The sequence below is a fragment of the Harpia harpyja genome, chromosome 7, assembly GCF_026419915.1.
Source record: "Harpia harpyja isolate bHarHar1 chromosome 7, bHarHar1 primary haplotype, whole genome shotgun sequence".
NCBI lineage: Eukaryota > Metazoa > Chordata > Aves > Accipitriformes > Accipitridae > Harpia > Harpia harpyja.
The window spans coordinates 53,081,561-53,103,381 of record NC_068946.1 but is presented as its reverse complement, the minus strand read 5'-3'; the positions used below and the strand labels follow the sequence as shown (position 1 = coordinate 53,103,381).

The following is a 21,821-nucleotide window of genomic DNA, read 5'->3' as shown; positions in this document are numbered from 1 at the left end:
ATTTTCTCACTAGTGCCTTGCTCCTCCTTGATTTTGTTCTTTCTACTAATACACAGGAGCAAGAGAGAAGGAAGAAATTAATTTTTTTTATCCTTTACCTACTAGATTGCTTCTTTCCCATCAAGTCAATCCACAGGTCCTCCATCAGAAGGAAAGAGGGAGATTTCCCATCTTTTTTTTTTTTCTTTCTTTTTCTTTTCTTTTAAACAGTAACTATATTCCGTTCTTTAATTTTATTGCCATGCTGAGCACGTACAAGTGATGGTCATAGACCCAGCTTACTGGGGGGTTTTGGGTTCAGTTGGGGCTGGAATGGTTAAGTTCCTTTCTTCTGTGTGGTTTGTTGATTTATTAATTTCTTTTTAGGAAAAGAAATAATGGTGATGAATGCATGGCATCCTGAAATCATCGCAAGATGCTGGGGAAAGGAACGTGGTACATAACTACTGTTTTTCTGAGCTGGTTTGTAGAGTCATCCCTTATGGGGAATATTTGTGAGACTTCTGGCACGGGCTTCTGGGCACGCATTTATACATCCAGCACACACATAGTGTCTTAATAGAAACAGGAATTTAAATCAGAGATAATATTAAATTATCTTTTATACTCAGTTCAAGAAATACCAAGATGCAGGAGCTAACAGAGAAAGCCGAAAAGAGATTTTACTACTTGTATCTATAATAATTTAATGTAATTTAATATCCATTTCAGTGTTTGACAGGAAGTAAAGATTACTTAAATATTTGTACCTAAGAGCACAGGGCTGTATATAGATCTTTGAATTTTAAAGTTAATTTGTTTCTTCCAGCAATATATAGAGATATATACAGAAAATTAATCCCATATGATTGTACAGCTACCAGTGCTCCAGAACTTTTTTGGAAATACTTTCCAAAGAACATCTCCGGTCATCTTGACAAACAGCTTGAGTAAAGTTTCCTTTGCAGAAGCCCCTGAAAGGTTTTACGTGTAGTCCAAAGGCATCGCTGGAAAAATGGTGTTATTTGGAGACCTTGACCAAAACTATTTCACTATGCTCAGTTTCTGCAGATATGAAAGCTTGTCGGCCAGCCACCTCGAACAGATTTTTAGCTTTCTGTGATGGAGACATGCATGATCTTTCCCCAATACAAATCAGCTGTTGTGAACGATTTTCCTGGCCACGGTTTAAATAGCTTAATTCAGAATGTAGCGCTTCACAGTTATATGGTGGAATTTGATAGAAATGCAGAAAATATATAGGTATATAGTATATGTTGTGTATATGTGTATGTATATCTGTGCGTGCATGCATGCAAACATGTGCACATATACATGTACTATCTGTGCCTGAAAATATGATATCTGAAAATACCGAATCGCTACATACGGTCCCACGAAGATACCATTTTATTTCAGGACGCCTGTCAGGTACTGTGGTGAGCAGGGTCCATAAGATATGTAGACAGAGTGATAATATATGAGTTGATTAAATCACTAGACCGTGACACTCGCTTATCTTCAATTCTGGCTTGGGCTCCTGAGTTCTCACTGTGGCCCTGGTTCTCTTCGTGGCCCTCGATAAGCAAGCTTTGGCCTCAGTTTCTTAATCTTAAAGATTAGAAAGCATCTAGTATATTCTCCTGACTTTGTTATGTATGACTTCAGCCCCAGAGGCGTGTATTTCTCCTGCGTGTTACTGGGGAATAATGGGTATTCAGCATTGGATGCTTTATTTAATGATAAAAGGAATTCAGAAGTTTCAGGATACCATAGTTGCACGTGAGGTGTGTTGGGAAAACATAACTTGTAAAATACCTGGAAGCCTAAAAGCATTATTACTAGATTATTACATTGTTATTGTATTTTTCCATGTGGGGAAAATCTCAAAATGTTGGAGCATTGGGGTTCGGTTTGCTTACTCGGGGAATGCATCCATGTTGTAAAAATTGACTTTAACGTGACTGTAAATGACTAGTGTAGTAGTTAACCCTGCAAAACTCTCAGCCAGGAGCTGGAGAACAAAAATGGGCAAAAGACTTCAGCTTCAGAACTGTCAAATTCTCTCACTTTAGTTAGTTTAGCTTTTTCTTTGAATTCTCTCCTGTGCGTCTCTGCTCTGGCGTTGGTCCCTTATGTCCCCTGTCAGGAGCTCCAAACTGCCTTGCCTGAGCTGCAAAGCTGAGACCCTTTTATTCCTTTTCTTTCACTGGTGACATTATAAATAAAAATCTGTTATGGTAACACGTGAAATAAAATGATAGGACATCAATACAGATTACACTTAAGAACATGTTATGTAAATGGAAATAAAACAGTTTATGGTTTATGCCAGGCATGATGCAAGTTTTATTTAATAAATATATGACTGAAGGGTTACATTCAATCCAAATGCACCCCTTTGTGATCTTTAGCCATGTTTGTAGAGAAACCTCTCATAAGCACTTAAAGCTTAATTCAGAACAGACAAAACAATTATTTTTTGAAAGTCTGATGAAATGTGTTTGGCAGCTTTTGAATTTAGGAGAGTGTTTGTCTCACTACTTTGAAATCTCACTTCAGTGGGTCATTCAGCCATTTCGGTGTAATTGTTAAAATCTGGTAGCGAGTGTGGGCTTTGCCGAGTTAAAAAATGTTCTAATCAGAAAGCGTAGTGTCTGAAAATAGTGTGTAATACACAGAGACTGACATTTTCCTTATTAATAGGCTTTTGAATATTGGCCTACCTGCTGTCCCTGTGATTTTGGTGAAGTGCTGGTTGTTAAATATCTCCATGTGGGTAGGGGTTTGGTCCTTCAAATACAGGTCTGGAGACTCTTAAGCCTTAAATAGTCTTATTTTAATTTCTTAGGGAACAGAGGTGTCACTTTGTCTTCTGTAAGTATAAACGATGTACGTTTATGCACTGATGTGTGTGACTATTTCTTATAGGAAGAGAAGAAAGAAGATTGACACTGTACAATGTAGTTTTATAGTTGAACTATTGCATGAACACGGAGCAGAAACATTTACGTTGTAGTTCTGATTGTCGCTTCACTGATCACATTGAATTGTTTGCTTGGTTTATATTAAGGCAGGAAAGTTGCCACTATGCCGCAGCAACAGATATTACAGAAGTGTGAAGGGCAGTTGGGAGAAATAAATATTTGCACTTCCCTTATATTTTTTTGTAATATTTGATGAAGATACATTTTTTTATACGTGTATATGAAGGAGTATGCACTTTGTGAATATATATTAAAATCACTAAGTTATTCCTAATGTTCTGTAGCGCTGCCTGCTCCTGACGAACATCTGATACGGATCATATGCCTCTAAAAAGAGAAGTTCCTCGAGCAAAATATCCTCATGAAAACAGGTTGGAGATACTCACATTCTCTCGCTTGCTCTCACTCGCATGTTACATTTTGGCACGTTGTAGAAGCAGGTAGCATATCTACTACCTGCTGTTGAAAGTGTTGAAGATACTGAATTATTTATTCCATCTTCTGCACTATCCAAACTCGTTTTGGGTAGTTTGACACATCTCGGTCTTCCATATGGATACTTCATGGTGACGGAGTTGCCAGCTGCTCAGGTTTTATGACAGTCTGAGTTTTTTCGAGGACTGTATTAGTTTTCTGGGAAGAATCCCGCTTTTCCTGAGGTCCCCATTCTTAGGCAGTATTTATGCCTTGGGTTGATGCTCTGGTGTGGGAGGTTTTTGGGGAAAATTAGCTAAGAGCTTCCATAAAAATATTTTTTAAAGGACTTGATGTTTATGGATTGTGTGAAATTAAATCAGAGCCATGGGATATTAGAAAAATGTGAAATCCATTTGCTAAGAAAACTAAGTTCCTTTTAGTGGTAGTCTTCAAATTTGTAAAAAGAGTGTTTGGATATCAAGGTGCGTAAAGCAACGTACAAACCAGTCTGAAATACTTTGGAGAACAGGATTTTCGGGGCTCTGGGAATGTAAAACTGACTGGTCTGCTAAGACCCTGCTCATCTTCTCTGCAATTGTGCAAAGTGAGTGGGTCTTCTGTTGTTCTAAAATATAAAATGTGTAAACCTGAAAATTGGGAGAAGATTTGAGTTTTGAGTTAGCCAAACCTTTTTAAAATAAAGGAAAATCAGCCATTGTTTTACTTTGCCATTCATTCATTCGAGCCTCTGTTAATGTGCACCTTTTAAAAGGAAACTCTGACTATTTTGGTGGGTCTGTGCTGCACTGAGTTTGATTCCCCTTCAGTGGGATAAATCAGTCTCGCTTGCAGTGAGGTCAATATATCCGTGAAGTTGACTGTCTCTTCTCTGGATCCAAACTGACAGCAGGTGATGTGAAGTAACGGTCCCCAAACTATGTTGTTCAGATTTGCTACTGAATAGTAGTGTTGTTATATGTAGTCTTAGGACTTCTCCGTGTTGCTACAACCTCTTGGGCATATTGTGTTTTTCATGCCAGTCATTTGATATGTTTGTTTTTTCTCCAGAGCTGGACAGATAAGACGCCCAATGAAACGAATTTGCAGACTTTAAAACAATAAATAATGCTATTTAAATGTTACCTAATTGAGTAGAACATCAGTCTTTAAAAAAGTCTTTTCACTATATATCACTACATCCTGTATATTTACCCATGGTGAATTTGTTGCCTTTGGACACTATGTCCTTTCTTGCTTCTTTCTTTTTTCTTGCTCCATCACAGCGTGTATTTGAGCAGTTAGTTCGTACATCTTATGTAAACGTTCCAGCAATGGCTACTTTTCACTAGTGGGTTATTCTGATTTGCTTATGTTCTGCTCTAATTAGATGCCTTCGCTTCATTATTTAATGCTGACGAAACCTGAGTGAGGAAGATGATGTGGATTCATGGCTTTCTCTTTCCCCCCATCACCACAGCTATAGCTGCTTGGTCTCGACCTCTCCCTTTGTAGAAACAGAGAGGACGATGTAGCCCATGGTGAACAATCTGGCCACTGAAGTAAAAACGTGCATCTGTCAGTAATTAATTGAAGCCAAATTTAATTACAAATCAGGGAAAAAAAATACCACCACACACTTAATAAAATTCAAGAAGCTTCAGTGTCGTTGCCTAAAAACCAAAGCAATCCAAACAAAATACACCCCCCTCAAAAGTCTAAAAGTCTTATCTGTGAGAGAGTCTCTTTCAAGCTTACTTCTTGATGTTAAATAGAAAAGTAGTTTTGATTAAGTGTTTTCACATCCTTTTCGGTATCTTTTTGAGTTAAAGGTCATCAAAAATAGTGGTAAGTGTTTAAAGCTACAGCTTAACCAATTCTCGGCTGGGGTTCTGGCCCCAAAATTGGATTCTGAGATTTGATTGTATGTAAATATTCCGATCAGCTGTTTGAAATCCAGATTCAGAGTGATAGGAAGGAATTGAGAGAGAACCCAAATAATTTACTAATGAAATAATGCATTTATGTAACCTCTTGAATATTTTAAATGTGAGAGATTTGCTGTTCTTCAGCCCCATTCTAGTTTTGCTGGATAACATCAGTGCGGTCAGCAGGTGGAGATGGCAGGTTCTCAGAAATTCTACCCTCGGTCCTAACAGAGGTCTGAAAATCCGTGTGGCATGAGGAGACATAGGAAAGGGTGGGACATGCAGTAGTGGGGCTGGAAATGCAGCCCCCTTCTACTCCAGCTGTGTCAAATAGCAGATGTGCATGCAGAGAGTTGAGAGGGTTTTTTGGGCTATGGTATATAGGAAGAAAGGGAAAATGCATTTGATTTCTGGGCAGTAAATTCTTTTGGAAAATGTAACTAAGGTCTGTCACAGTAGGAACAAAAATTTCAACTGTGATCGAAAATAACATACTATAAAATGAGGGAGGATGTATTTTTAAAGAAAAATATCAAAAAAAGGATTGGCAGTATGAGTTCAAAACAAGCTATTCATTTCTACTCTATTTTAGCATACAAGGCAAACCCCAAATCCAAACCTATTGAACTGGTAGCAGCCATGAATATTTATCACTGTGTACTCTATGTACGTACAGTAATTACAGCAAGAGGAAAAAATATTTTTCTTTACAATTAATATTTGTAAACGTTTATGAAAGTACATAGAAATAAATAAGACAAACACATGGCCTAATTAAGATGAAAGGCATGACAACCCTTGTGATTTGTTCTGAAAAATAAAGAACATTAAAATAGTAAGACTTAATTATTTCTGTAAACATTTCAAATTGTGCTCTATCTAGAAAACCTTAATTTATGAGATAGATATTATAATATCTATAAGCATTTTTGACACTTGTACATTCCATGTCAAAAAATTATTGTTAATTTATTATTTGTTATACTGTATACTGTCATGTATTATCACTTATTAGTATTTATTGTTCAGAAATTCAGAGTCATCTATTGTTTAATGGGAAATGGAAAAGCATTTTAAATCTGATTGCAATTTGTGTATTCTTGGTCTAGTGATAAGAAAGCAACTTCTGCAAGTTGATCATAGAAAAATGGGTGTACTAATAAACAAAAATAACTGGTCTGTTTAACATTCCAGGCATTAACAATGCTATTTGATATAGAGTTTACATTTGGAAAAGAAATTAAAGCCAAATCCATGGACTTGTCTGAATGGCTGGGTTGAAATCAAGGAAACCGTATGATGGAGGAACCAAAGCTCTCAGGTTTGATCTTGAGGAGCTTGAAGACACCATCATCTTTGAAACCCTTGTTTCTCAAGGCAGATACGTTTATGGTCATACTCTTGTCTTTTCCTTGACCTTTGAGGAGGCAACATAGCAGAGCGGTGTTGAGTACTCCATATCCCAACCGCGCTTGCCTTCACCAGAAGGATGAGCTGCCCCTAATCTCACTGCAAAAGGTTCCCCTAACGGCTCCTGTTATTTGCTATAAACTTGTGGTTGGTTTCTGATCAACTGGAGAAAAAGTAGCCGTCAGCAGTGGCGTGACTGTGTTCTGTGGTTTACGGTTATCGATGACGAGTCGTTGGGTCGTAGTGCGTGCGTGGGCTCCGGTGGCACCCTGACTTCGCTCTGCTGAGTGCACGAGCACCATGCCCAGAATAAAACTGTATTTGGGATAAAAGTCTGAGGGTTTAAGACTCTGCTGTATGACATTAGGCCTGCCAACTGAAATTTCAGCAAGAAGAAATGTACTTATAAATACAGTATAATTTGGGGCTTGGCGAGAACAAAGCGGTCAATGCCTTGTGAGAAGTACGGTGGGATTTGATGCCTCCAAGTGCTCAAGGTTTTAGTTCTAGACTGGTGCGAAAACACTTCTTCCAGCATCACATTTCCCTCCCGAAGGCTGGATGAACGTCAATTCGGTCAGTGCCATCTCATGAACAGTCTCTTTTTAAGTATGCGTTTCCTCTAAAAGGCTTGTATTTGTAGTGATATCCAAATCTAACTCTGTTTTATTGTAATACTGCACCTGGCAGATGAAGAGTGCTCGTACCTCTTTTCTGGGCTGCCAGATCTTCAATCATAAACTCATTTTACTGTGAATGTGGTTGTTTTGCAGCAGAGATTTATGGCCTTGGATTTCATTTGCAGTGCAGGAGAGTCCCTGTTGCTGTTGCAGGATCGCACCCTACAGCAATCCTCCTTTTCCAGGGAGAGCTGGGTTACCTGTGCTGCGATGAAAACAGTGGCCGTGTCCATCAGTCCTTCATGCTGGCACAGCTTCTGCCAGACAGAGGAAATATTCCAGTACAAATCGGGTGCTGTTTTAAACTCGCTTTGTGCTGTAAGCCTGGTAAATGGGAGAGTTCAGCTTCCATATCCATAGATACATAAATATGTCCTGTGTGGTCTCCCAAGGGGAAGGCAAAATGTGGTTTTAGTTAAGTTGCATGGAAATTTAATTGAAAGATTTAGGGCAATGCCATAAAAGAGTAAATCACGGTTACGTGACACAAAGTAGATTTATAAAGCAAAATAAAAATACTTGAGGACCTTTACTTTTACAATTTGCTTGATATAAATGGAAACCTGTGTTAGTCATTTTGTCTGCTGGTAATTAAAGAAAAAGCAATGCCTTTGATATTTTACTGATTTTCAGTCCTTTGGTATAAAATAATGGGAAAGACAATAGCAAAGGTCAGAGCGTTCTTCGGACACATCGCAGCTCTGAACTGCAAGCACGCTCAGCTTCCTTCCCATGAATATTTGTATGAATTAAGCACACGCTTAACATAATTCATACAAGTAGCTCCTCAGAAGTCAGAAGGACTATTAAGCAATTCAGATCAAGCAAAGGCTTAGTGTAAGACCGGAGCTTGTGTGGATGGTGGCCCTGAAATTTGGCCAGCCTCCAAGGCAGTGGGGCTACTGCATGTGTGATGGTCCTGCTCTATGGAAGAAGGTCATGTGTAACACAGTAAAATACTTGGGGATATTTCGGAGAGGAGAGCTAGGGCGGTCACGTTAGAAATGTGACCTTCAGCGCAGGTTTTGTGGGGATTCGCACAATATATTTATTGAAGAGGACTGTATATATTAAATGTTGTGGTGTTGATAGGTCTAGATAAGAATACCATAATAGCAGTTGAAATGTGTGGGGGGGTTGTGAGATGGTAAGTTAATGATGTAGCTGTTAATTTGAATTTAGCAGACGTTTTAAATATAGGTTTCTCTTACAGAGACAAAAGTTGCAATTTAAAGCTCTTTGGTGGTCTAAAAACAGCTTAATTCTCTAGTAGCATGGTAATAAGTACTAATCCAGCTTATACAGTGATTGTAGTATGTCATGTTTGTGAAAGATTGCCTAACTCTGCTTTCTCTGGGTTTTATGTTAATTTTTTTAAATTAAACATAAAACCTTATAACATCTTTATGCTGAGATAAACTGTTCAATTTAACTTGTGCTCAAGCAGCAGCTGTCAGGAATTATCATGTTTCGAGCGTTCTTGCCATCACCTTGTGTCTCTACCTCCCGGATACACTCCGTGGGATGATAAAGCTCACCTTGTTAGGATTTATTACTTAAATAATAACCCGAGGTAAAAGGAAAGTTGATGTCACACGGAATGACAACTGACATATATTTATGTGGCACGCTACATTATAATAAACTTTCCTTTCTTCCCCTTGTAATAGGTGTTAAGTGGAAATACACTCCAGCATATCCTCCAGTGCCCTGCGTGAGTCCATTAGCCACGTACGTGGCTGCTCTGTGGGCACGTTCACGGGGACTCGTGCTGTCAGGTTATTCAAGCTTATAATGCTGGAGAAATTGGTTATCGTTGTTGGCTAGCAGCTTTTATGCCAGTAAATAAACAAGTATAAGAGTGTCTCATATCTGTTGGGTTAAATTCTGGAAATGCCGTGAAGTAATGCAAGCGAATCGGGAAGGCTGTTTTCTAATATTACCACTTAAATGATTTTATTTTTATTTTTTCTTGCCGTAAGAAGTGTAAGCCGTGTCTTTTCAGGCTCTAAATCTGAATTTGCTGGTAATTGCAACAGTTTTCTCTTGACACCGGTTTATCAATGAGCTGGGCAGTGATAAGCGATCTGCTTGTTAGTCGACTCTTACCACTTCCCATTCACAGTGGAGAAAATTTGGGTCTACCCCTTGCAAGCGTTCCAAGTTTTGGGCCTTTCTTGCCTTGCTAGAAGCCAGCCTCAAGCTCTTTCTAATGATGCTATTTGAATTCCTCCGGTTTGTCTAAGCCGGTACTGCCAACACTTTTTTTCCATTCCTGTGGATATAACCATCTTTTTTTCATATTCTTCTCCTAGTTATTCCGTTGTCCATCTGAGCGAGTTAAAATATTTGAGCTACCTGGTTTTGTCCAAGCTTAAATCTCGCATCTCATTTCTCAGGGTGCTCCCCGTTGCCCTTTTCTTGCCAGTCGTCGTGTTAACCTTGGCACCCCCACCGTCTTCTCTTTCCACTCTTGCTTTTGTGCCTTGCTCTGCGCTGCTTCTTGTGTTTTCAATCCCGACGTGCCATCTCTTTTTTTCCTCTCTTCCTTCAAACACAGCCAAGTTCATAGATGGTATCCTGCGTCAATACAGTTTTCCTCCTAACTCATTGCAGAAAGCGATTTTCTGAAAAAATCAGTAAAGGATAAACTGTAATGTAATCCCAAAGTAGCAAGAATTTTGCCAAGCAACCATTTTGTCTCGTTTTTGTAATATTTGGGGTATGTTTGCTCCTGTTTGTATTTTTCTTTGTCGCTCTAGTGCTAAACTCGCAGCCGTCGCTGAGCAGGGGTGTTGCATCGCCCGTGGGAAGCTTCCCTGCCTCTGCCTGGCACCCAGGTTGTTATGAGGTCCAGAGGTTATTACTCTTCATGACAAATAAGTGATGACTTACGTAAAACTATTTTTTCCTCTTAGTATGGCTCGTAATAAACCCCAGCTCGTATCTTAATTGCCATTCCATTTGACAGTCCCTTTAGAACGATCAAATATTTGATGAACAAGGCAATAACATTCATCTCTTACTTTCGTAAGCCTTTCAGATTAGCATTGACTGAGGTTGATGAAGATGGATACAGGATCTGTTTTCTAGGAGGTGTTTGTTCTGTAGATACAGATTATCTAAGACCAGTATGTGTTAGCATAGGTGATATTATGATACATATATCTATATGGCTGTTTGGGGAAGTTCATGAGTTTTAAGGTTGACAGCCAGAAATCAGAATTTTTTAGTATTAGTGATGTTGGTTTGGCGGTAATCTTGAACACAAAATCCGTGTAAAAATAGGAAGAATGGGAATAAAATAGGTTAAAGAGTAGGAAGAATAGGAATAAAAATGGGAAAAAATAGGAAAGATTTTAAAAGAATTAAACATTGCAAATAAATTCTGAAACTGAACCACTGAAATGGTGGATGGCAAAAAAAAGTCAGAAGCATGCTATGTTGAAAAGTAGTTTATTAAAGCTTAATATTTTATGTGCAATAAATACCTGATCTCAATTTTATTTTTTCTTTTTTTATCTCTTGTGATGAGAAACGTATAACACAAATGTCTGTGGCTCTGCAGTTCTCTGTAGGTACAGGATTCAGTTTGCTTGAAAGCAGCGTTAGCCAGGGGACAGGAGATACTCGCATACTTTTGGTGAAATGCAGGGGAATCTGCCACTGGTTACAGCAGGGTCACAATTTCATATTACACATTTAAATACATTCATTTTCTGATAGCCTGGTAAGTTATACGAGGCTAAGATAGCAGCTTGTTAGTGCTGTTGTGCCTGCTTTATATAATTGACGGATGTGTGCAGTGCTGTAGACTGTGGAATAGCAGGAGTGCTATGGCAATACTGGGGTGCAAGGGTAGAAACAACATTTCATTATAGAGGATACCTAATAAAAATGTGAAAATAAAACAGAAAAAGGGTGAAGAAGAAGAAAAAAAAAGAAAACCAGACCATACTAGATAAGTGCACTGCATAAATCAAAAGGGTTTCTGTCATAACATGAACATGTGCCATTCCTGCTCATATATTGAATTTCAGTAGTCGGTTGCATAAAGAAGTAAAGTGTAATGAAACTGGCAAGCAAAGTATTCCCTAGTCAGCCTTATCTTTGTTCCATTTGTCCTTCAGATACAGCTTTTCTTGCCTTTTTCAATAAAATCCATCCAGCTTTTTTTATTTTGCATCTCTCTGTAACCGAGCTGGGAAGACCAATGAGATTCGGTGCTTTTCTAGTTGGGTTCTTAGCAGCTGCTTTTTAAGAGATCAAAACTTCGAATGCTGCTACATGGTATTAAGGCTTAGCCATTGATGTGTCCCTATAGGGGTTATGTTTTTCTTGGGGCGGGGGGGAGAAGGGGAAGGGGTGACCCTTGCGAGCATGCTCACAGACAGTAAACACTGCTCTCCTTGTTTTCCAGGATCCTCTTTGCAAGCTCGGTGCTTAACCTGGCTGAACTCGCTGCCCTCCGCCCTGACCTTGGCAAATTGAAAAAGGTCCTCTACTTCCATGAGAACCAATTGGCATATCCTGTCCAGAAATGCCAGGAAAGGGATTTTCAGTACGGATACAACCAGATCCTTTCATGGTAGGTGTTTCTCGCAGCACTCCATATTATTTAAGGTGTCCTTCTGTCTCCAGCCTTGCACCATCGTAAACCCGAGGAGCCCTTCTCTGCGTAAGTGATGACCCTGTAGCGAACCGAGGTACCAGCAGAGTCCTGAAGAGACGTTGATGAGAGTGCTGCGGCAGAAACAATCTGCTCTATAAACTCGTCTCAGTTTGTCGTATAAAGTCCACCGATGCTACGTTGGGCTACCGTGGCGTACCCGTCAGCGGTGGGGATTTTGACCTGTGTCTTGGCTGTAAGCACGATGCTTTGTTTCACGGATGCTTCGCAAAGCTGCAGCTAATCAGCTCTTGCTTGGCCATAGCTTTTACTGCATCCAACTGAAATTATATAGAGGGTTTTAGGGAAATAAACAGAAATTAAAATGTACTGCAGCGCTTTTCTTGTGAAGAGAGGGCAGTAAACATACCAGATAAATCCTTATATTTCTTTCATCTAGCATTCAGAAATTGTGCAGTGCTAAAATACCCAGACGTTTTAAAGGCTGCGGTCCTTTATTGTTGCTAAAAACAAATGTATTTCTCGAATCCGAGTTAATGAAAGAAGTTAATAACAGCAACACTGAAAAGCTTTGTGGTTAGGCGCTGTACAGACCTAAGTGAAACAGCGAAACTCGGTTGTTTTGAACTGAAATAAAGTCACTTCCATGGTCTTTCTCACCTACCTGTTAGTAGGAGACTTATTAGGAATAGGGATTGAGCATTTTAAGGTACAAGTTAAGCTTTTACATCTTTATAATACAAGTCAGTTGATACTGAAATTTCTCAAATAAAGATCTGTGTGTATACTCTGGCCATTCTGTAGCTGCTTCTGCCACAGCATTTGCAACATGTTTCACTTGCTGAGCAGTAAAGATGGGAAAGTATAGTGAAAGATCTTTTGAAAACTGTAGCAGCCATTTTCAGATGTTATAACAAAAAGATGTGGGTTTTGGCACTGGGGCAAGGAGTGTTTTTTTGTATACATATTTTGCTTTATTATGGCAGTTATTTTTCACACATCTTTTGTAAGCTGACAAACATTTATCCTCAAAATACGCATTTTTAAGATAATAAAAGTAGCTGCTTTTACTAGGAAAAAAAAGATGACTTCTATAGATGCTCCATTCTGTCTCCTTCAGCCTCCAATGGCTTCTCCATGTAATTCTATAATATTTATCTTCCATTTCTGTTGCTGCAGAAGCCCCCTTTTTAACAGCACATAGAAGCCATCTCCTCTCTACTGTTTGTAACTGCCTAGTGGTCATCTGCAAAGAAATGCCATCTTCTAAATCTGTTAGAAATGGGAAAATGTATCTTTCCAGTTTTGCATAGAGGTTTTGGAGACAATTAAAATTAGAGCACTTTGAATCTTCAGGTTGGAGCGTTAAGAAAGAGAATTTTTTTTTTCTCCCTGATGTTTCTAGAGTGTTAATCTAATAAAATCACACTTTTCAGTGATGGCTGAGATTCCTTTTAGCTGCTTAGGCAGTGACAGGTTCTTTCTGATTTGCCAGTGATACACAAAACCTGCAGGAACAAGTTGGGCAGATAAGACTTGATGCACAAGAGAAGCAGAGATGATGGTGCTGGAGCCTTTGCTACACGTCAGAGAGCAGCAAAGAAACGTGCCAGGCTCCTGCGTTGTCTCGGGTCATCTGTAAATCACTGCAGAAAAGATGACTGGATTGTTTGTACAAAACCAAGGAGACCAACGGGTTAAAAACCATAGGTGGGGAAGAGGGTGGGATTCCAGAAAGCATTTCAGCTCCTGCAGCCTGCTTGAAAAGGATTATTTCTCTCTCTAATGTTGGGGTTTTTTTTTTTTTGCTTTTCCTGCTGACTCCTGCTGCTTTGGTGAGCAGTGTCAGTTGTCTTTCTTGACCAGACAGCAGTGAGATGCAGTGAGGATGAATGACAGCCTCTCACCTCAAATATACTTTTCACGAGCCCAGTGACTTATGAACATGTGTCCTCAATGTATCTTATGACCCATAGGTCTGTATTACGATATATAACATATTGAGAAAACCAACCGGCCGTAAAGCATTTCTTACCTCCGTTAGCGGTGAGCCTTTGCCAGTGTAGCTAAGATTGTGTCAGCACTTCCAGGATAAACTTCCAGATATTTCAGGTTTTTTGATAGCTTCTCGTTTTCTCCAGGCTGACTCTAAGTGGTGAGATAATACCTACATTATCATTTAACAACATCTTAAAATTATTGATCAAAAATTATTGATTTTAAAACACAGCAGTAAAGAACACAACATTGCGTTAATATGCCATTTTTTTCAAACTTTGTTTGGTACTGTGTGCTATGTATTTTATATATACATATATTTGGTGAATATACTTTAATCAGGATTCTGTACGCATAGGTTAAAATAACATTCCATTTGTCTAGTATCCTGCTACCTCACACACATGGTCGGTTGAAGGTAGGTTAACCAACGGTAAGTTGTCCTTCAGTACAAAGGAATATTTCTAAGGAATTTTCATTTTCTTCCAAGTTTACTTCTACAAAAGTCATATTACAGTGGGCCTTACCTGTTTATAATGCTTTTAAGAGATAATAACAGTAATACTATTCTTACCATTTTATGAATAAAATATCTGAATCTGCAGATAGAATAGGATGTGCTCCTTTAGATTAATAATAGTAATTTATTACTTAGAAAAAAGTTTAAAAGTATTTCAAAGAGCGAATAGACAGAAGTCAAGACATTTCTGATTAAGGTACATATGCTACTCCTAATTCATGTGAAAAGGCTGATTTTAATTAGCATTCCACTCGCACCTTTTGTTTGTTTATGAGAATATGTATCTTATTTCCACTGCATGTAAAATAATTCTGTTCCTTTTGCGGCAGCAGTGCGTTCATTAACCTTAACCGCTTTTTACAGTTTGGTTGCTGATGTTGTGGTGTTCAACTCTGCTTTTAATATGGAATCGTTTCTTACATCCATTGGAAAATTTATGAAGCTGATTCCTGACCACAGACCTAAGGATTTGGAAAAAATAATCAGACCGAAGTGCCAAGTTCTTTATTTTCCAGTCAGGTTTCCTGATGTGAGCAGGTCAGTACATTTTCCACGTCATAAATTGCCGCCAGCCTGTCAAAACTCTGTATTTATGGTGACGTTCTAACTAATCAGCTAAAGCATCATTAATGAAAGAGTTTGATAATATGCAAAATCCCCTAATTGATTAATGTATTTCAATAATCAGCGGCTATTCAGGCAGCATCTGATCTGCCGAGCCTGTCCTTAGTGCGTGTCGTACAAACTTGCATCATTCAGGATGAGTGATTTCCCACTTGTTTTAGTGATTTCCCACTTGTTTTAGTCTTTAAGGAGTTGCCAGCTCCACAGCTCTGTATATATTTGTACAGGGGAGGTCAAGGAGGAGAAAGAAATGCTAGAGAACAGTAAAAGTGATAAGCCTGTAGTCAAGGAGCTATATTTCCCTCGGTGTGTTGCAGGGGGATTTTATTCCCTCCTCCCTCCCCTACCTCTTCTTTTATTGCTTTCCAGGTAGGCGAAAAGCATCCCAGTAACAGGGAGCAGACTTGCAGATGTTGGCATTAGCTGCAGCGGTAGTTGCTCTTCAGTCTTCCTCGGTTACTCTGAAGGACGTTTTTTATTACCCTTGTTTCAGAGCCCGTCTTGAAATTAGTGGTGGGTTATGTGGCTCAAAGGGAACATTCGCTAGATCCTTTTCACTTTTGATTAAACCTGGCACAATTGTTTTTTCCTGTTATAAGGGACTCTCCTCCCACCGAGCAGGAACTTTGCTTCAATGGGACCGGCACTAAATAGAGTATGATTCTGCAATTTGATTATACTCTTAAAACCAACACGATGCTGGGTAGATTTTTTTGCTGAAATAAGGATGGAAAGCACCATAATGACTCGGAAAGAGTCCGGCTTTTGAACTGATAATAAGTTCTGGCCACACTTGAGATCTTTGTCCCTGACCAGCTTGTACTTACAGTTGTTTCAAAGGCTAAATATACATTTGTGGTAGTCTGGGGGAGAGAGATTTTTAGTACAGGAGCTGAGGTCGTGCACTCTATTGATGTTCACGCTGCAAGGTTTGCATTTCAGTATCTTGGAAAACTTTATATTCTAAAGCACTGATGCAAATCGTTTCGAAATCAATGTCTAAAGTTAAGTCTTTAAACCTATGTTTTTGGCAAGTGGGTTGAAATCCTCCAGTGTTCCTGAGGGACTTGGCTGCCTGGATGGCAGTGGAGATCAGTACCTATATATCTTTGAGGATCGCACATTGCTTCTTAGAGACCGTGTTTTTAAAGAGTGAGGGAATGCTGTGAATGCTCAGCATATTTGTTACCGAGCCATCTTAAAAGGGTCTCGTGGTTTTTTGGCATACCTTAAGGAAGTTATGTGGCCCAAGCCTAGTTTTGGAGATGAAGTTGTGATAAGCCTGTGTCCTATATTAAATCAGCTCGTTTGGATTTGTCAGCCCTGGCAGATGGGGTCAAACGAGACCTGACAAATTAGTCTGAAGTCATACACACAGTCATCGTTTGTCCAAAGCAGAAGGTGATTAGGTGGGTAGAATCATTAGACTACTACCCAAACTGGTAAAGTAGGAAGATCTCTCATCTTTCTGTGTGCTCTTCTTAGTGTCCTGCTCTTGCATTAAATCTTTCCTCACAAAGCAGGACACCTTTCATGTTTTCATTGTGGTTGTTGCACTTGAAATTATATCAGAAAGCTATTTTCAGCAGCGATGGACAAAATTAAGATGTTCATAAACAACAGTGTGACTGTAAAACTTTCTCAGCAGAGTAATTAGAACCACAGATTAAATCAGCTCTATTATTTCTAATATGTATTTTATTCAATAACCAACCCCAGATGTAAGAGCTGGGTTTTTTAGACAAAGCCCAATATCATCACAGGAAAAAAAAGCCAAAGAAAGGACTGCTTCTGCATAACTCTGAAGTTCTTTGGGTTTTAACCTTCAGCTGCAGCCAATATTTACTATTTCTTTACAAGATCATGTTTTAAATAATGTTGAATGCACCTGTGGCAATTGAATGCTGTTTTTTAATGTAGACTGTATTAGTATAGTGACTGAATGGAGATTGAGGAGAAAAAGGTTAAGAAAAATTGTGGCCAAGCTAAAATTTATAAAGCAAGCTCTTAGCCCAGAGTGTTTTTCAAGTTATTTTCAAATGGTAATTTGCTTTATCCAAACCAAACTCATACAGTGTAAGTAAGTGATTATTTGCATGACTGACAATCATTTCAGTGCCTGCAGTCTTTTTAAAATGCATAATTTTGCTGAGATGTTGGGAAAATATTTAAAAATTCTGAAGGCAAAACAACCAGGGTGATTTTTTTTTTTCCTTTGACCTCTTTTATTTTGTGTGTGAGTGTCTCAGGGGTGTGTTTGTATCTGAAACATAATCTTTGTTTGGATTTGGGAGAGAGGTGATCTACGAAATTATCCTCATGCATGTGATGGCGATCTTTTTAAGATTATTCTAGATTAATATTGCAATTGTAGGGCAAAATAAAATATATCTGACCCTCAATCAAAACCAGTGTAATGAAGGAGCATGTCACATGAGTTAATCCTGTAACATATCTACCTTTTAATGTAACTACTGTAGGTGATGGGTACACAAACGAACACAAGCAGTGTAGTAACTGATCCCTTAAGAGTGAAGGTATAATGATGAAGGATACACTAGGAAATACTTGTGAATACTATTAGAGGCACCATTATACGTGTGTGTAATGTGTATTTAAATATTTCAGATGGGCATCTAATCACTGCTTTTCTACTTTTGAGGGGAAGTTATCGATGCTTTTTTATAAAGATTCTACTTTTTAATAAATATTTGTCTTAAGGGCACATATTGGTGTTCCCAGAGCAAACAACCAGACTGTGGTCCTTATCTGACAATGAGAAGAGATGAAAGGATTTGAGGATTTAGCAGAGTAAGAAATTTACTGACCTAATCCTCCTGTTTTCTGGTTCTGACGACTAGCTTCCATATTGCATCCCGTGGTGCAACAGCTACTCTGTATATACTCACCCTCTGTCATTTCTGACTTGGAATTCTCCTCTTCATACATTCTGATGAAGTATATTATGTAGAAATACATAATTTCTACCAAGTACTTCTAAGCTTGGAGACAAAAAACCCCTCCAAGTTAAGGCTGTCACTTCATAGTGCATAGGTATTGCAAGGGATGTAGGCCAGTAGCTGATCTTACGTGCCATATGTGCTGTGTATCAGACTGGGGTTTTATAACACAGTGAATTAAATACATTGTAACTCAGACTTATATTGTCTGTCATTGGCTTAATTTCAGTATATTTTCTATTGTAATGTAAACAAAATCCTAAATGTTACTTTCTTTTTCTATACAATCAATAGAGTGTCTTTTGATATAGTCTGTTTCCACTTTTGCACTGCAAAACTATGGTTCAGGAAGAAAATCCCCCTTCTACCGATGTTGTCTTTGGTACTCGCATCTCCATATGCCAGCAGACCCCGCTGGAGCACCTCTGCACAGTCTTGTCGATATTGTGTACAAGTTCTTTTGGTCCGTCTGCATCCATACTGTCTGTGGCAGTCAGCAAAGTGGGGTCAGATTAGGTGCTCCTTGGAATTCATTTCAACGAAAATCGTAATATAGATTTCGGTTATTACTATTCCTCTGATTGTAATATATCTTTATTATTATCACGATGTGGTAGAAAAGGAAGATGTTTTTATAAGCAAGAATGAAGTAATATTCCTAAGAGCTCAAAATGCACATTGGACTAAGGTGGAATAATATAAAAGAAACATGAGAGGATGAGGATTACAGCAGAAAATAAAAATAGCTTCTTTTAAGTGGAACTTGTTAGTGAGTATCTTGTACTATCTGCATTAACACATTTTGAAGTAGAATTAAAGATTTTAGACTGTTGTTTCTTCATTTGTTTTTATAACTTAGTACAGTTAGCAGGATATTTTCAACCATTTGATTTTATATTTTTTTAGTTATAGTGTGAGAGAGGCAGAATTTGCCAATTTAGAGAGTACTTTAGGGCCAGTCAAGGGAGTTCCTAACTAAAGCAGAAGTTTTTAAAATATGCTGACAGTATCTCCTGTACAGTAACGTGACTGTCACATGTGGGGGAGCCTGTTTTACGGAATTAAAAAAAAAAAAAAAAAAAAAAATTGCATCACTTGGACCAGGCTTGCAGGGCTGAACTTTCAGACCTCTGTTTAGATAACTAAGAGGCTCCCCCTTCCTCTGCAGTCCTAACGCTATACAATAGCTTTGCTGTGCTGGAAAAATACAGATGTCACCAAGCAAGGAGAGGCTTGAATCCACAAGAGCCCAAAGCTATAGATGGGCACTGGGGACGTGTCTACATTGCACAGAGAGATGCTCAGCAGCGGTACCCAAGTGAGCTCTAGTGAACCGTCTTGCATACGGGAAGCAGTATACCTTAGAAGAGCAGTTTTTGGTTAATTAGCCTTCCAGTGAAATAGCATAGATTAGCTTAGGTGGAGTACTATGCTAATGATAGTGATTCTGGTACTGAGGCTAGCGACCGCCTTTGGTGGTGGCTCGGGCATCTCCGTGGTGCGCCGTGCTCTCTCTGGTAGGCATAGCCTCCCTGCCATCACGGGTTATGGGTAGTTAGCATAATTAGCAAATGCCAATAGACTGCTCCTACCTTGGGGCTTGCTGCTGAAGAACTGGGTGATGGAAATTACTCCCCTGAATGTCTTTGCTCCTCACCTGCCGCAAGCAGGTTTTGAGGGTCGGTGTTGGCACGCTAAGAGTTACGCAACAAGCGCGAGGGATGCTCTCAAGATCTGGGACACAGCACCTATGGGGAGGAAAGCGCAGCACTGGCTTAAAAGGGGCATAAAATGGGAGTCTTTCAGTTCTGGAGTCTGCGGCAGCGGGTCGGTTACCTTCTGCGTCGCTGGGCTAAGGGCTAACTGCAGGTAGCTGCACCTACAGCAAGGGGTTGGGTGGTTGAATGAAGGGTGCCTCAAGCATCCGTATTCAGTGGTGCTTTCTTACATGGTGCTTCCTTCCACACGTGCGTCGTGTGCCGCCGGGGAGGTTGGGGGTGATGGAAGAGTTTCCATTCTCTCTCCGGATCGTGGACGAGTAGCTCTTGCCCCAGCCTGGTCTTCCAGGCAGAACGCGCCTGTTTTATCCCCAAAATATCCCTAGAACTCTCCAGCGGCAGCAGACCGAGAGTGCCCTCCCAGAGGAGGGCCCAGCTGAACAGTCTGCTGGGATGTATTCGTTTTGCAAAACTTTCTGGAAACTAATTTCTTTTTATCTATTGAGGGACAAAAATAGTTTTACTGACTCTCTTTTATCTGTCGTATAGGTATTCCACTAAACGCTATCATAATAACCATTTAGTCTCACAATAGCTCACCAGGATACTTAAGCAGAATTCTCTGTGCAACCTAGTTTTTTATTATGTTGGGTACTGCTCATGTTGCATACAACACATTCCCATAAAACTTGCATTTTGTATTTACAGAGAAATTTCTCTGGAGAGTTAAGGTCTTGTAAAACATTCTTGTTCTACAGCATGAACGAATTATTATACTCTGGGGCATTAAAAGTGAAGTGTACTGAAGAAAAGAATTTTTTCATTAAAATGCAGTTTATATTGATAAAACAGATTACTAGCATTTGATGAAATGTGAAACTTGGATCTACCCATATCGCTAAATCTCCAGTAGGTTTGTTTTGGCAAGAAGAATAGTATGTAATGTATATCAGGACCAATCATTATAACAGTACCTGTTAGTTTTGTATTAGATTAAATTGTCTTTCACTAAAGTACTTGAAAAAAAAACCTACTATAGCTGTATCTTGAAGTAGCAGAATGTGGTAACCAAGAATATTAGAAAATAAAAGCTGTCGTGTTATCAGTTTTGGCACAGTCATTTATCAATCAGTATTTTAAACATTGACAAGTGGTAATTTAATAGGGAATGACCCTGTTGGCAGGAAGTTCTAATGACAGATGATGCAAACTCATTTATCACTATGGGGCTGTGCTGGCTTCTTACCTTTCTCAGTATCACAGCTCATATTTTCCAAGTCTGGGATGTGAGAAGCCACAAAGGGCAAAACCTGTGGCACCGAGCCTATAACCACTCCCATCTAATCTGATTAACCCCTTAGCTGCAAATTTCTCTGCAGTATAGCTGGGAAGATCTAAAAGTTCTCATACTGATTTAAATACCATTTGATTTTTAAGTAGGATTCGCCATAATAATTGTAAGCATTTCCCATAGTCAGTTTTTTAGAAACGTTCAAGTTGTGTCACTTTGAATACAAAGTTGAGACACGCTGGTACTTGGCTTTCAAAAACAAACCACATTCTAAGAGTTAATAGCACATTTCATTAGCAGGCATTAAAAATATTACACGCCGTGCCCTATACAGTGGGCAGCTATTATTATTATTATTATCATTACTACTCGAGAAGGAAATTGATGCATTCAGAGGTTTAATTGATTCGTGCATATTCATGTGGGAAGTCAGTGGTAGAGTCACGACTGGACTGGATTATTATGCACTTCCATGCATAATAATTTCTCTGCAACTTGTAAAGAGAATAGACTACCTTGCTGTAATAAGTGTGGGCATTTGAAGTTGAGGGATGTCATGGGAGAGGAGATGAAAATGACACCTTCATCAGCAACTGGTATGGATGGCGCTTTTAATTCTCCTGGGATTAGTCTATCTGTAATACAGTAATTCAACCGTACTTGGAATAAAAACAATAATACA

The 21,821-nt window shown here is 39.0% G+C and overlaps 1 protein-coding gene across 11 annotated transcripts in view; it reads left to right on the top strand.

Moving 5' to 3' along the window:
- Positions 1-21,821, top strand: part of GTDC1 (glycosyltransferase like domain containing 1) — a 185,775-nt gene that overhangs the window by 81,969 nt on the left and 81,985 nt on the right. For 10 of the 11 annotated variants that reach the window (XR_008235852.1, XR_008235853.1, XR_008235851.1 and 7 more), the window contains 2 exons: positions 11,819-11,986; positions 14,910-15,083. Coding sequence is in view for 8 of the 11 variants with exons in the window: in XM_052791183.1 (XP_052647143.1) it covers positions 11,819-11,986; positions 14,910-15,083 (342 nt within the window). In the remaining 3 variants the exon portion in view is untranslated. The remainder of the gene's footprint in view (positions 1-11,818; positions 11,987-14,909; positions 15,084-21,821) is intronic. The other variant, XM_052791190.1, reaches the window with a different exon arrangement.